General features: G+C 37.8%; 1 protein-coding gene across 13 annotated transcripts in view; it reads left to right on the top strand.

The window, feature by feature from the left end:
• LOC5567355 (sodium channel protein para) overlaps positions 1 to 16,792 on the top strand; it is a 479,280-nt gene that overhangs the window by 389,816 nt on the left and 72,672 nt on the right. For 6 of the 13 annotated variants that reach the window (XM_021852351.1, XM_021852343.1, XM_021852346.1 and 3 more), the window contains 4 exons: positions 1,167 to 1,266; positions 1,330 to 1,398; positions 14,840 to 15,117; positions 15,224 to 15,397. In XM_021852351.1, the coding sequence (XP_021708043.1) occupies positions 1,167 to 1,266; positions 1,330 to 1,398; positions 14,840 to 15,117; positions 15,224 to 15,397 (621 nt within the window). Of the gene's footprint in view, positions 1 to 1,166; positions 1,267 to 1,329; positions 1,399 to 14,839; positions 15,118 to 15,223; positions 15,398 to 16,476; positions 16,640 to 16,792 lie in introns of all 13 variants that reach the window. The other 7 variants (XM_021852350.1, XM_021852344.1, XM_021852349.1 and 4 more) reach the window with 3 other exon arrangements.

Genomic DNA, 16,792 nt, shown 5'->3' with positions numbered 1-16,792 from the left:
TTATGAGCAATTTGATGGATTCGATCATTTTTCTACAAATTCGACTTATTCCTTCTTGAGCATCTCCAAAGTAGCTGAAGCATAGTGAGCCGATGCTAGGTCTGGCAAAAACAATGGAGGCATGGTTTGCTTTCAGTAGATGAGCAGAAGCCATTTTTTAATGCATTCAGTTCTGTAATTTTCGCCGTTGATTGAACCCGTCGTAAAATATGTAGTACTTTCATACCGCAGGAGCAAATTGCCATACCAAATCATTTTTCCCAATTTTTTCTGTTGGGATGTATCGTACGTCGTCAGGAATATCTGTTTTGGCCACAGCGTTGAAAAAATTCAATTTGGACACTTCGCGATTTAAGCCAAATCTCGGAACGGCAGTTTTTCTGTACACCATTTGTGCAGAAAAAAATTGAGAGTCGCCATGTCAATTCGACCCATCGTTTAGAATTTATAATTTTTTTATGTCAACTTTTGTCTGCTGTCAAAATAAACACTTGAGATCACACTGAAACAAAATTTTATTTGTTTTTATGGAATTTTTACACCAAAATGCTAATATTTAGGTGTCCACTTTCTTAAATGAACAGTCCTTATTCGAGGCCAAAACTTGGGGAGATTCATGATATATTTTTGGTGGATTCTTCCCAACAAGTGTAAATCAAAGTACTACTTCCATCTTTCAACGGTCTTTGCGGGATTTGATCAGTTCCTGTAGTTATGGGAATCATTTGGCTTATAAAAGTACTTTTGTGTGTGTGTGTTTTTTTTTTTCAAATGGAATAAAAGCTTTTTCCACTTCTACTAACCAATTCAATTTCTCTGAAAAATGCGTTTTTCTCCTCCAAATTTTTGTCGTCTGTGACAAAATTCTTACGGCTACTTCAAATGGAAATCTGAATCACTGCTTAATGATATTGCGTGGTACAATCGGTTGCAGTTGTCGTATTAGATTCAAGACCATCGGTACTGTTCATTTTTGAAGGCACAATGAAGCTATTTTAGCATTAGATGACTGTGCAAACTACTACAAATTTGTTTCATTTGCAATTTAACGATAACTGTTTAAGTGCTGCTCTAAATAGTTTGGAACACACTCCTTCTAAAAACTGGCTCATTTACTCTTCTACTTTTGTATCAAATTTACATCCAATTCTCTTCTATTTTTACAGGATATGTCACAAGACTGTACAGACGAAGCTGGCAAAATAAAACACAACGACAATCCTTTCATCGAGCCCTCTCAAACACAAACCGTAGTAGATATGAAAGGTAAGTGGTCCCTTTCAAATGATCAATGAACCCGATTTGTCTAAACTTTTATCCGCATTTTAGACGTGATGGTGTTAAACGATATCATCGAGCAAGCTGCTGGTCGGCATAGTAGAGCTAGTGATCATGGAGGTAATTTGAAGTCACATGTTCTCTTCGGTACTATGAAAAACAAACCGGAAATCAATTCCGTCAAATAGTGCATACTGAAAAGAGAAAACGAAAACCACATACATACAAACATACATACATGGTCATCATCATTACTAGCATAGTCAAAATCATCGAAATCATTTACATCCAACATGAGCGACCGTTTCGTTATCGCCCGGATCACGCGAACGTGAAGCCATTTACCCATCGCCATAATTTCACCGTGTCACGCGACAAATTTAGTTGTGTTTTCGTTCATTGAGTTTATTTTAACAAGCATATATTTTGTTCCATTTCTTCCCATTCTCGACGAGTTCAGTGTGCATCCTATCACTTCATCGATTTTCGTTTTGCTGTGGTAATTTATTTGTTTTTTGAATACTGTATGTTGTTCTTTTTACTTTGATTTTTGTAAGACGTATTGTTCTTCCAGTGTATGGAGTATTGTACATGAGTGTGTGTAAATTCTTTCTAAATACTACATATAACTCAAGAAAACAATTTCTTTAAAATCAATGATATTAATGTTTTCATAGAGATATTTTGAAACACTATTTTTTCGGATGATCAAAATGACAATATCAGAACACTGAATTAAAAATTAAAATTGCAGCACAAATGGCAACACTTGCAACTGTCAAAATAACACACTGAAACAAATGCAATCGCTGAATTGGTTAATGTACGAACACGAAAATCACGATGATATTGTCACGACACACACTTTTAAGTAGTTTTGAATTGAAAATGAAATCTTAAGTTATGTAAAACGTTCTATTAAAACTTTCGATCTGTCCAACATTTCCGTTGATTTTTTGTTTGAATTTTGATTACTGTCCTTCAGTGTACACTTGTCAAGCTCGATGGAATCCATATCAATTTCTGTGTAAAGCTCACCCCTCAAAACAAACTCTTTTTCGTCCGTTCGTGCTGTCTCTTTTACTCTACTCTCATCCCCTCGCCTCTCTGTCTCTCTCAACTAGTATAGAATCTAAATTTAAGATCAACTGCCAACTAATCCAAAACATAAGTATATCCCACCACAGTTTCTTCCATATCGACCGTTTGTCCATCCATGTAATTGCTGCTAGCGTGTAATCCTAGATTGACTCCACTTTCTTGTGTTTCGATCATTGCCCGTACGTAACAAGGGGACCCAAGAGAGGTTTGTTCATTCGAGCCCGTTCGCGTTCAAGTCGTCGAATTTGACACAGATCACAGAGGGAAACCTTCATTGGCGATCCAATATCGAAGTCGACCCATTGGCAATGAGACTTTCCTCGGAATTGAGTCCAGTTTGATAGATTAGAAGAATTTTCCTGTCCTGATCGTAGTTCGGTAGCTAGAACCGATGTGAAACGTATTTAGATACTGTTGAAACCTATTAGCACATTGAGCATGACGTCCATTTCTTGATCTCCTAACCTAGTTACTAGTTTGATTTAGTTTAGTTCTAAACCCGAAATTTTAGCAATATACTTAGTTGTTACGTTAAATAGAACAAACTCACCTCCACTAGAACTCACTCAAAACAAGTCTTCACCACAAGTAGATGCGCTTGGTTTAATTTCACCAACACACACTTTGCAAGCGAAGTAGTAATGTAGTACTAAGAAAATTGTATTAATATTCAAAGCCTTAAGTTTGTTCGATTGGTTTCAAGTTTAGTTGCTTTTCGTTCAGACCGAGGTCTGAAAGTCGCATTCTTCATCCCGCTCATCAATTTTCGCCGATCTTCAGTGCAACATCCAATCGGAAACACCAAGATTAAAAAAACCTGAAGATTGACCCCAACTCAGCACCCAGCATTGCACTGATTTGTACTGAAAAAATAAAACAAAACACAGCATATCTCATAACAACAATCGGCTGGCGTTGAAGTGTTCAATGACAATGAACAGCATTCAGAACACACCTACAAAAACTCTCAGGTCATAAAACAACCAATTACATTACGCAAAACACTTCACTAGAGCGTTGTCACATGCCTCAATACTTCACAGTACGAGGGATCACAGTTGCTAAAGAACGATCGCACAATTGCAGCTTTTGATGTGCGCGCTTCACACTGTTACTCACATATAGTTTCGCAGAGTATGATATTTCTACACAGCATAACTTGATTCATTTAGATTAATGCTTACAATTTTGAGGATTCGATAACGCAATTATCACTATAGATTAGATAGAAGAAAAGCAATTTTGACATAGAAATTCTAGATGTTTTTTTCTTGCGATTGATATTAGTATAACTCAAGTTAAGATATTAGGTTAAAAGCACAGGTCTTGAAATATAAGAAGATAACAAAATATTTAATGTTCATTTCTACCTCTGTACCACCCATAACTAAAACGTATTTTTTTATAAGAGTGAATCACGAGCATAAGAATGGATTTTGTGTATAACCACATAAGAACCAGAAAACCCGTTGACCATTCCTCCCTGACAGTCAGATGGTAACTTTCAGAAAACTTTTGAAATCAACTGAAAACACCTGTCGAAGATATTTGGGCTTATTCTTCAAGTAACGTGATTAGAGAGTTCTCAGTCTCGTATAGCAAGGTGACAATACTCGACTCGAATGAGGTGAGACCTCATTTGATTTGCACAGCTAGTCCCCAAGTAGTACGCGAGCCATCTTTCAAAGAGATGCTTTCCAAAAATGGTTTCAGAGATGTATAAAAAAGCATCTGTAACTTACCTAGTTTAGTTCCGATGCTTATTAATATCGAAAGCTAATAAAGTTTCATTTCCATTCCAATGAAACTGCATTTCAATCCACGTTTGTCGTTCAACATTATTGAAACGACGAGATTTACTCCAAACGATCTCTGCATACAGCATTGAAATCATTGGGAGTGGTGGGCTGAACGATTGTATTATTTTTCACAATTTTACATCTCAATTTGTCCAAATTGACTTTTGTGTCTACGACCTTCAGGTATTTTCAAAACACCGTCGGCTGGTTCAAGCCGTAATAGACATGAAAACCCTAGTTGATTGAAATCAAGGTTTATCAAGATGTATTCAGTAACTTTTCGAACAAACTCTTGCAACTTCTTCCAAAATACCCATTTTAATGATATGCTTCAAATTACTTCCATTTAAAGCATCGTTGCATGCAAGTTGCGTTTCAACGCCTATAACTCAAGAAGTTTCATCCCAGTTGCACGAGAGTTGCACTAAACAACGTGTTTGACAGCTAGAAGTTTATTTGTTTCAATTAAGTTGCAATATAGTTGAGTTGTCTTTTTATCATGTTATAGAAACAGTTTTTTCTTACGCGAAAGTTTTTGCAAAAACTTTAGTTTATGTGAGGCGTGGCCTATTGAACTTGTATTCCGAAGGGAGCAGTCAAGTAATAAGCAACAAGCTATTATTTAAGGGTAGCTCCGCAGTGCAATGACTAAATAATCGTTCCCAGAGCTAGTGGAGTAGTGAGTAGAAGAGAAGATTGACAGCCTTGAGGTCGGAAGTTCGATTCTCGTTTATATTTTAGTTTTCATTTTTTTTTTCTCTCAAGTAAGTGCAACACATGAGCATTTTCACTATAAAATACATATGTTGCAATTATGCTCTTACGCTTTTTGCGATTCTATTCAACGCAATTGTAAATCATATTTTCAACAATTGACAACTGTGATTACAAGAAATATTTTTATTCTTGAGTTGAAACAAACTGTGCTGCTTGGGTCACTTCGTTCGAGTCGAGTATTATCAGCTCGCTTTACGAGACCAAGAACTCTCCCCTTACGCCACTCGTAGAATAAGCCCAATCATCAGAAAATATCATTGAATATCATTAGATAAAGGTAGACATTACACAGAAGTATCGTCGAAATTCTGTAGCATATCTTGCAAGCAATCTTCTAAAACTTCGTCATGAAACTCTCCTGGTTTCTGCCACGATCTAGCTAACAAAACTACTAGCTATCCCACATACTACGAAAAAATTAATATTAGACATGACGTAAATCTCATGTTAAGCAAAATATGCGATGTAAAATATGAATTTGATAGCATTTGTACTTAAAAATACGTAATGTAATGTAATATTGTGTCAAATGTGACTAAAGATCCGAACAATATTAGGTTCAATATGGCGAATAATTACGTCACTTGTAACTGAAATTTAAGTTACTTTACTCGCTTAAATTTACTGATTGTACCCCGTTTGGCATAATGACTGTTTGGCATAATGCGTGATTAAGAATGAATATCGGCATTTATTGAAGCTTTTACAAAGATCAACACAAGGGCTACTTTGTGCAAAAAAAAAAAAAAAAAAAGATTGGTGCTCAACAAGCGTGGTGTACATTCGATCGGGAATCTCTTCTAGTTTTGATGGCCACAATATGGTTTGCTTTGGTCCAACGGTACCGGAGTTATTCTGGATTCCGTTGAGGTAATAGACTATAATGTATTGGTATTTTATAATTTTGATTGCCAATTCCATTATGTACACCGCTTAGAATCTGTTCATTGTTCGAAAAAACGTATAAAAAGATTGAATATATATTTTTAGAACATCGAGGTGAATAAACTATCACCTAGTTTCATCACGGACCCGGGGAAGTGGCCACTTGTCGATCTAGACTAAACCCTTGCAGTGACCCATCATATTTCATGAATTTTCAGCGCCAATGAACTGGTGATCATAGCAACTAGATTTTTACATACTTGGAACCACCCGGCCATGCCACGGATTTGATGCCCCCAGGGAAGTGGCCACTTGTCGACCTGGAAGAAACCCTTGCATATGACCCCTTAAAATTCATGAATTTTCAGCGCCGATTTATTGGTGATAAAAGTAACTATATTTTTCATACTTGGACCCACCCGGACGTGTCACAGATTCGTGCCCCCAAGAAAATGGCCACTTGTCGACCTGGAACAAACCCTAGCATTTGACCCATCAAATTGCATGAATTTTCAGCGCCAATTTATTGGTGATCATAACAAACTCCATCTGTTCATACGTGGAATCATTTGGTCATATCACGGATTCGTTGTAGTTGCTTCGATAACCAATGAATGGGTCACATGCTAAGGGTTTGTTCCAGGTCTACAAGTGGCCCCCAGGGGCTCAAATCCATGATATGTCCGGGTGGTTTCAAGCATGAAAGAATGTAGTTTTTTTTTTTGGTATGGTGTTCAGTTGGAGCTGCCTGACAGCTTAACTTGTCAAGGCTGAACCCTCGGTCTGACATTTGCCAAGTTTCCCCTCTACCAGGACCAATACTCAGACGGACTAAGCTATGGTGCCCACATGAACGCTGTTTTTTTATTTTATGCTAGGTTTTGGTCCACATGGACAAGTAGCTACTTCCCCGGGGGCACCAAATTCGTAATGTAGCCGGCTGATGCCAGAATAACCTACGATGCTCTAACATATATATTCAAACTTCTTATACGTTTTTTCGAACAATGAACAGATTCAAAGCGATGTACGCTCAGAAGCTTGAATTTCTCAGGGATATTTTTGAACGGTCCATAAATTTCGTTGAATTCATCACCTTCACCTTGACACTTTTGATCATGTTTGACATTCGCTTAGTCGACAAAAACACCACAGGGCTTTAATTTTTAACACTGGGATTGTTCCTATCTGACATTTTGGAAGGAACACGGAAAACAAAATACAGTTAACTCTCCCTTACTCGATATTGAAGGGACCATCGAGTTAGGGAGGTATCGAGATACAGAACACAAAACCAGTGCAACTGGGATCTAAGGGACCATCGAGTTAGCCATGAAAACCAACGTTTACTATGGTTCTCTAACTCGATATCGAGATACGGAATATCGAGTAAGGGAGAGTTAACTGTACACCCAAAATATGAGTTTAAGCCAAGGGGTGTGACAAAATCTAAAGAAACAAAATCAGATGTTATTGTTCAATAATAGTATACATGCTGATGCGAAAAATGTACATTTGTAAGGTACCAAATTGCGCGTAACTTCAATATGGCATTACATTTGGTAGAATTTGAATTCAAACGGCTGTTTTGGTGTTATGAATTAGGGGTGGGCGTTTTGCCCCACGAGTTGATTAAAGTTTAGGTCCTTCAATACGCTTTTTAAGGACAAATTCAACATTTTTTTTGCATGTTATTCAAACTATGACAGTGCACAAGTTGGCTCTCGGCGATAGTTTCAAAAATTTGGTTATTTATCGACCTAAAATTTGACCTTGAAGATCGCACAAAATTGCAACGAAAATAGCCAAAAACGTTTTTATACGTTTTTTTACGATTTTCTTGAGAAAAACACATAAAAGTTTATTTAGAGAAGCATTTTTATCCATTTTCTATAACCTAGGGTGTAAAAAAGTATTCTAAATTACACCGTTCGTCCAAATCGAGGGTGGCGCGTTTTGCCCCCTATGGGCATATTACCCCCAGTTCCCCTACACGAGTTGTAAGAATTTCGACATCATTTTCAGATTCAGGAGACCCAAATTTAGTAGAGAGGGAAGTTTTTTATTCTAAAATATGTTTTATTATATAGTGATCAATTTCGCCCCAATGTGTCATTTTCATTTTTTGACATTAAAACTTTTTTTTTTAATGTTAAATTTTATTTCATAAAAAATCGATAACATAAACCGATAGAGATCAATGAAATTTACCAAAATAAGTTTGACATTTTTTGAATTCCATAAGAAAACATGACAAAAAGTTGTGAAATAGTGATCAATTTGCCCCCGGATTACGGTACCCAAGTTTGACAGATCGCAGTACACTGTTCACGGCATTCTAGATTATTTTATGAGCCATAAAAATTTGGACAACTGCAAGGGACATAGAGGTCTTTATTTTGTCTTTGGTATGACCCACTTAACTTGTCTTTGGAACCATACAGACTAAGAACCTTCGTTTTTCGACCATAAAACCGTTTATTCCTAAAAACCGTACCTACTTCAAAGAAAATTGCCTACCTCTAGGCGCATTGTACGTATTTTCAATGTTTGTTGTTTTGTTAACTAAACGATACAATTTTCTAGCATTAAGAGTTTTGACACCTGTTTTCAGGGGCTTCAAAACTATTGAATATGGTAACTATTTTGTTCTTACGCATGTTTGGTATTTAGTGTCAATTTCAATTTTTGATGTTTCCGGTTATTTTATCAAATGGTGAATGCTGTATTAAAGCAAAAAAATCACAAAAGCTGACTGAGATCAGCGATGTATTGATTTTTTCGAAGTTAGTTCGACTATATCTAGAATCTTTAGGATTATTTTTCTTCTTGGCGTTACGTCCTCACTGGGACAGACCCAGCACCTCAGCTTAGCACTTCCACGATTATTAACTGAAAGCTTTCTTAGCCAAACTTGCCATTATCGCATTCCTTCATCGTGTGGCAGGTACGAATATACTCTATTAGAGTGGTTCAAAAAATCGTTTTTGCTCCACACCGCTCATTCGATTCTAGATCAAATTCTGAGTGTCCTCCCAAAATTTGAGCTCATTTGGATGAAAATTGAGACTGCACAAGTCCTTTAAAGTTTATATGGGAATTACTATGGGAAAAGCAAGCAATTCATTCAATCGGTCATAGTGTTTTCCCATGTGCTCTTGGGGATTAGAGCTACGTTGATACTGTGAGATACATTCATCAGCTACAATTTTGCCGAAGACCGTTTTTAAATCGGACGCCCCGGTAATTAGTTATTGATTTTTGAATGAGTTGTAAAACTTTGGCTATAATTATTGGGCTGTTCTGCAGGCATCACTGGATATATGCAGTAAAACATAGTAGCCATGATTTGTGCGAGCTATCTTTCGCGCCAAGTGCAGCAATGTTGCCTGTTCAGAAGTTAAATGAGCACTGCCGAAGAATTTGTGACTGGATATAAATCAATAACTAATTACTGAGGCGTCCGATTTAAAAACGGTCTTCAGCAAAGTTGTAGCTGATGAATGTATCTCACAGTATCAACGTAGCTCTAATCTCCAAGAGCACATGGAAAAACACTATGACCGATTGAATGAATTGCTTGCTTTTCCCATAGTAATTCCCATATAAACTTTGAAGGGCTTGTGCAGTCTCAATTTTCATCCAAATGAGCTCAAATTTTGGGAGGACACTCAGAATTTGATCTAGAATCGAATGAGCGGTGTGGAGCAAAAACGATTTTTTGAACCACTCTAATACTCTATGCTCCCCTATGGGAAGTCAAGGAAATTTCCATTACGAAAAGATCCTGGACCGACTGGGAATCGAACCCTCGGCAATGGCTGTGCTTTGTAGCCGCGGGCTCTAACCACTCGGCTAAGGAAGGCCCCAAAAGATATAACAAAATTTCAAAAATTCTGATCAAATATCCCGCGGTTTACGGTACTTGATTCAAAATAAAAAAAATATTCTGAAAATACAGTAGCACTTACGTTGCGAACAGGGATGTATAGGGAGAAGTATCCCAGGAATTGTTCACTGATTTTATCAGGAATATTACTAAGGGCAACTTTATTATGGATATTCCAATAATTGTTTTTGAAAACCTAGTAGGTTTCTCCAGAAATTTGTCTTAAATTTTTAAAGGACTGTATGTTAGACAGTTTCACAAAAATCAAAATGTCTGGGATTTAACCAGTCACCCCCAAGTCCTAGTTGCAATACTAAAACAAACTACCAGACAAATTTTCATCCAATTTGGAGAAGATTAGGAGGTGCCTCAAGTCAAATTTGTATTTTTTGGCTATTTTTTACATATAAAAAATTCTAACGAGAATTTGGAAACACGAAAATCAAAATAAATACCACTAGTTGAACGTATTATTAGTACTTTACAACTTTTGAGAACACTGTATGTCGATTAGAGATGGTTTTGACCTCATAAAATTGATTTCTGTCCATTAAAGTACCTGTAAAACATACATTTCTCTACAGTTTTTGTTCTACGAGATTCTTAACCTCATGCCTAATCATAAAAGTTCAATCGTAGTATTATTCCTTTGTCATTTCTGAACATTATTGTAGTACATCATTTTTGTATACGAATTTCAGATAAATTGTAAAAAATCATCGGAAATACGACATTCCTCATTCCCCTGCATTTAGAGCTGCTGCCAAATGGCGCAATTGCTGACATGTTACAAAACTGAACATAGTAGCTTTGCTTTTTCAATGATGGATGATGATTGAAGAAAACAGCTATCAAATGTTGTCAACGCAGTCGTGTTTCAAACAACATTTGCATTTGATGCCAAGCAATTACAAATGTGCTATAGTCCCGAGGTCAAGCTTCTCGACTACCGATCTTGAGGATCGGAATTCAATTAAGATTATTTTTTTTTTCGAGTGTAACCAATGTTTATTAATGCAGCAGAGAAAAAGTACTAAAGGTGCAAATCACTACTTGAGCATTTCTATTCATTCACTTAGGAGTGGGAGATTTTTGTGAGTCCTATTGATTAAGACTCAGCCACAAGATGCACTTTTGAACAACGAATCGTGATTAAATTTTTTGGCCTCAAGTCATTTGGTCGGCAAAAAACAACACTCTTAATGAACTCCCGTAATCAAACTCTGATCCTCAAGATCAGTAGTCGAGAAGCTTGACCTCGGGACTATAGCACATTTGTAATTGCTTGGCATCAAATGCAAATGTTGTTTGAAACACGACTGCGTTGACGACATTTGATAGCTGTTTTCTTCAATCATCATCCATGATTGAAAAAGCAAAGCTACTATGTTCAGTTTTGTAACATGTCAGCAATTGCGCCATTTGGCAGCAGCTCTAAATGCAGGGGAATGAGGAATGTCGTATTTCCGATGATTTTTTACAATTTATCTGTAATTCGGATACAAAAATGATGTACTACAATAATGTTCAGAAATGACAAAGGAATAATACTACGATTGAACTTTTATGATTATGCATGAGGTTAAGAATCTCGTAGAACAAAAACTGTAGAGAAATGTATGTTTTACAGGTACTTTAATGGACAGAAATCAATTTTATGAGGTCAAAACCATCTCTAATCGACATACAGTGTTCTCAAAAGTTGTAAAGTACTAATAATACGTTCAACTAGTGGTATTTATTTTGATTTTCGTTTTTCCAAATTCTCGTTAGAATTTTTTGAATGTAAAATATAGCCAAAAAACACAAATTCGACTTGAGGCACCTCCTAATCTTCTCCAAATTGGATGAAAATTTGTCTGGTAGTTTGTTTTAGTATTGCAACTAGGACTTGGGGGTGACTGGTTAAATCCCAGACATTTTGATTTTTGTGAAACTGTCTACTGTATGTAAGTAATTATCAATATTCAAGATGCTTGTTCTCTAAGTTTTTTTTTCTTTGTATATCGGGGGCCAAGATCACCTCTGAATATCCATGGTTTTCACAGCAAGAAGTTTTTGTTCGCGAGAGGGTAAAAAAGCTACATGTCCTGGATTCACCTTGGTAAGTGATGCGATTCATTTTACCTTAGCTTAATAAGTTGTCTATCAGTTTAGTAAGAAAATTTGACCCTATAGTGCATCGACACTTGATGTGTCGCACTATTCAATTTTTTTTCAGTAATAACGAAAAAGAGATAAAAAGTAAATTGTGTTTCTTTATATAGTGAGATTTCGTTTTTGGCATACTTTAACCCCTCTACCGGCAGCTTCATTTTTACCGCTAAAAAAATATTCAAATCGCGATAACTTTTTTGTTCCTTGATATTTTTGCATCATTCTTTTACAAGTTCTCAAAAAACTCTTCTGGTTTTTTAATATGTGTCGATATTGGTAATTGGTCATCTGGATCCGGAGATATTCCAAAATTCCTTGGGGGACCGACGCGTAGCCATAACCCACGTAAATATTTCAGGCTACAGCATTTTTATCGTATTCGGAAATGCACTCGTCGAAATGATATATTAATGCGAGTATGCTATGAAAAAATGAAGCAATTTGGTGCAGCCGTCTTTGAGTAATGGGCATTTATGTTTCTGGTACCACCCTGGACAAATAAAGATCTTGGAAACTCTAAAAAACCTCATATCGTAATTTTCAGATTTCTTCAAGAATACTGAACCGATTTGGATGATTTTTTCAGAGTAGCTGGTATTATATAGTACACATTTTTTTTTTTATAAATTGACCTTAAACAAAATGGCCGCCAAAGACATGTTATATGGAAAATGTCGGTCCCCCAAGGAACATCGAAATATCTTCAAACTAGACCACCAATGATTAATATCGACACGGTTTCTTAAATTAGAAGAGTTTTTTGAGATCTTGTGAAAAAATGGTGCAAAAATATCGAGAAACAAAAAAGTTATCGTGATCTTAATATTTTTTTGGTGGTAAACAATGAACCTGCCGGTAGAGAGGTTAAGCAATAAAAAATATACGGAACGTCTATCGCAATTAACTTGACGGGTCTACATATTTGAAGCATAGCCTTACCCTACGGAAATCTACTTCAAAGTGGACCATTCCAAAGTCCAGCCGTATTTGGTTCCATAATGATGATTTAACAACATCCTAATGATATTATAGATATAAAATGGGTTCCAATTTTGGCACGGATCCATTTGTTGCCAAAAATGGAAATCCACTGTATTAGGTGAACATAATGAAGCATTAATTCCGACACTTGCAGAGACGAACCATTAATAGTTTATTTAATGAACGTATAAGCGTAACATTACCACTATAAAAAAGGATATTATCATAAGCATGAAACGAACTCAGCAGTTAGTAATCTATAAAAGCAATCCAATGCCGTGGCAAATTGAACCCGATTGTTTTGGTCTGCTCCAAGCACTGCAGCAAAAATCGTAGAAAAACTCTCTGATGACGCGTCGATGCAGCGAAAAACAAAAAAAAATCACTCCGATGGCGTGTTAAATTGGACCCAATGACAGCACTCAATGTAATGTTAAGATTCACTCCTAAATAAAAAAAAAATTGATATTGGTATAACATTGGAGATGATAAGTAAGGAAATGATGTGATATTGGGTATCACTTTCTTCATTTTTATTAATAAACTAACATGCAGTTTAATAGAAATAAATTATCATCATGATTGGAAACATGTTTTTGGACATATAACAGTAATTTATTCATATAGTAATTATTAGGAATGGCTCTTCAAAATAATAAAAAATAACACCGTGGTATTGTACGTAAATGATATGCACGATACTGAGAACCATGAAAAAGTTAGAAAGATCAATTAAAAATTTCTGGGAGAGTTAAATATATTGCTAATTGCTTTTTGAAACAGTCCTTGAGCTAAGTAGTCTTCAGATATCATTATTCCGTAATTTATTTTAAAAGTTACATCGCAGTTTGCCTATAAATCGTTGTGAGCATTTCTCCATTAATTAAACAAGCAATTTCCCAAGGTATTTTCAAGAATTTTTCCAGATTCATCTATGAACACTAGAGTAGTTCTACTTACACCACCTGGCACCTAGAACCAACCTACTAAAGAGTGGTCATGACAGCTTGTGATTCTTAAAATGTTCCCATGAATAGCTTGAAGTTTAATTTTCATATTGATATGGCTCTTTTGAATTGGCTTAGTAAAGACGCCAAAAACTAATATATTGCAACCTAGTGGCTATTCAAAACGTAATCTTGAAGATTACCACATCGTTTTCTTTAAGCTGATACTAGTTTGCTGTGAAAAATGGCCCAATATCACCCCAAACGACGGTATTTCAATAATATGGGCCGTCTTCTCTCCATGAATTATCCAGTGAGATTTTTCAAACTGATGTCATGTTAAAGCGTTTTACAAAAGTTTTATTTTACTCAGTATCATCAAGAACCAATGAAGCGAGCCGAGTAATATAATCTAGATGCTTAAAAATAGTTTTAGGTTTCACTTATTTGAAAAATGTATAATTTTTATGAAGCAAATCAGCTATGATAGGAACTTGTACATAATTGCAATAGCTTTCTAGTTAGCATTGGCAGACACACAAAAACAGCTTCTTCCACAGTTAGTCCTAGCGGATATAGAAAACTAGAATAGAGTAGAACGTTTACAGCGAAAAAAAAATCACAGGACAGGAGACTCAGCCAACCAAAATACACTCAAAACAGACTCACTCACTCAAATTCCCTCGATTTGAATCAGTTCCTACAAGAAACTGAAACCTCTCCCCCACTCTGGAACAACACAAAATTCAAACACATTGCCGATTTGCAACCCGTCAAAACGGACGGTACCGACGCCAGCCAAGCGAAAGAACTGCCGATATTCAACGAATCAAAATATAACAGAAAACCAAACCAAGGAAGTTGAGTCAAGCTCGCCAGCACTAATTCGGGACCATTACCGGTTCTTTTCCGTTTCTCTTCCCTTTCTCTTTCCGTTTCTTTCTCGTTTTTCTGGCTCATCTGCGTGCGTGGTGTGCGCTTCTCCTTCTTCATGGTCGACCGGCTGTGTGGCTCTCTGTTTTCAGTCTCTGTTTACTACTTCCCCACAGAGGACGACGACGAGGACGGTCCAACGTTCAAGGACAAGGCCCTGGAGTTCACGATGCGGATGATCGACGTCTTCTGCGTGTGGGACTGCTGCTGGGTGTGGCTTAAGTTCCAGGAGTGGGTTGCCTTCATTGTGTTCGACCCGTTCGTCGAGCTGTTCATCACCCTGTGTATCGTGGTCAACACGCTGTTCATGGCCCTGGATCACCACGATATGGACCCGGACATGGAGCGGGCCCTCAAGAGTGGTAACTATGTGAGTAGCGCACCAGGCCTGGGGGATCCTCCCAAGCCCCGGAACAGAGGGGGTGATCCAACGAATTTAACCTTGACTGTGTGTCTTCTATATTTCGATTCCTTAGTTTTTCACGGCGACCTTCGCGATAGAAGCAACGATGAAGCTGATTGCGATGAGTCCCAAGTACTACTTCCAAGAGGGCTGGAACATATTCGATTTCATCATCGTGGCGCTGTCGCTGCTCGAGCTGGGTCTGGAAGGTGTTCAGGGATTGTCAGTATTACGTTCATTCCGTTTGGTAAGTATGGTTCGGAAGAGGGTATACGAGGGATCCTCGTTTGTCCTTGGTTATTTAGGTTAGTACTCCGTGTCTAGTGGTTCCCGTTAGTTGTGTGAATGGAAGATAGGTAATGAGTTGAAAGTGATAAAAACGAACATTCGGTGCTGAAAGCAGTACAGACAATAAGAAACAGTGACGACTACGAACTTGAGATATTCATTTGAATTTCAAGGAAACTTAAAAACGATTTTTGCACTTAAGCAGAGAGCCATCTGGACACTCCAGTGGGAGTCCATCTGGACACTCCAAGAAGAATCCATCTGGACACTTCAAGGAAAGTCCATCTAGACACTCCAAGGGAAGTTCATCTGGACACTCCAGGGAGAGCACCAGGATACTCCAGGGAAAGTCCGTCTGGGCACTCCAGCAGAAGTCCATCTGGACACTCCAGGGGGAGTTCATCTGGACACTCCAGGGAGAGCACTAGGATACTCCAAGGAAAGTCCATCTGGATACTCCTGGGGGAGTCCTTTTGGACACTCCATGGGGAATCCATCTGGACACTTCATGGGAAGTCCATCTGGACACTCCAGGAGGAGTTCATCTGGATACTCCAAGGGGAATCAATCTGGACACTTCATGGGAAGTCCATCTGGACACTCCAGGAGGAGACCATCTGAACACTCCAGGGAGAGTCCATCTGGACACTCCTGAGATAGTCCATCTGGATACTCAAGAGTGAGTCCATCTGGACACTTCAGAGGGAGTCCATCTGGACACTCCAAAGGGAGTCCATCAGGAAACTCCCAGCGAAGTCCACCAGGATATTCCAGGGGAAGACAATCAGGACACTTCAGGGGGAGTCCATCTGGACACTCCAGGCCTGGAAGTCTGGACACTCCATGGGAGTCCAGTTGAAATTCCCGGAATTCTCTGCTGAAATTTTCGTACTCCTACAACTACGTTTTAGGACTGTAATAGTTAGAAAGAGTATGTGAAACGTCTGTACGTCGAATTATCACATGTCTACTAGAGCGTTTTCAAATACTATCAGCAAAAACCCTGAAAATACTAACACATGCGCGTTCTCTACACAGCTGAGAGTGTTCAAACTAGCGAAATCGTGGCCAACGCTAAACTTGCTGATCTCGATCATGGGCCGCACGGTGGGCGCTCTCGGTAATCTGACCTTCGTCCTGTGTATCATCATCTTCATCTTTGCTGTGATGGGAATGCAACTGTTCGGCAAGAACTACACAGGTTAGCGTTTCGTCGGGGAGCAGCTGTGCGGCCTGTTTTGCCTCCTATATAGTTCACATTTTTTCGAACTACTATTTTCTTCTTCCACCAGATGCCCAATTTTCTACTACTTTGTTTTAAGGATCGTAGCTTAAGATTTTGCCTGACTGCATA

Source organism: Aedes aegypti, chromosome 3 (genome assembly GCF_002204515.2).
Source record: "Aedes aegypti strain LVP_AGWG chromosome 3, AaegL5.0 Primary Assembly, whole genome shotgun sequence".
NCBI lineage: Eukaryota > Metazoa > Arthropoda > Insecta > Diptera > Culicidae > Aedes > Aedes aegypti.
Note: the sequence above shows the minus strand (reverse complement) of the source record. Positions and strands in the feature narration are given on the sequence as shown.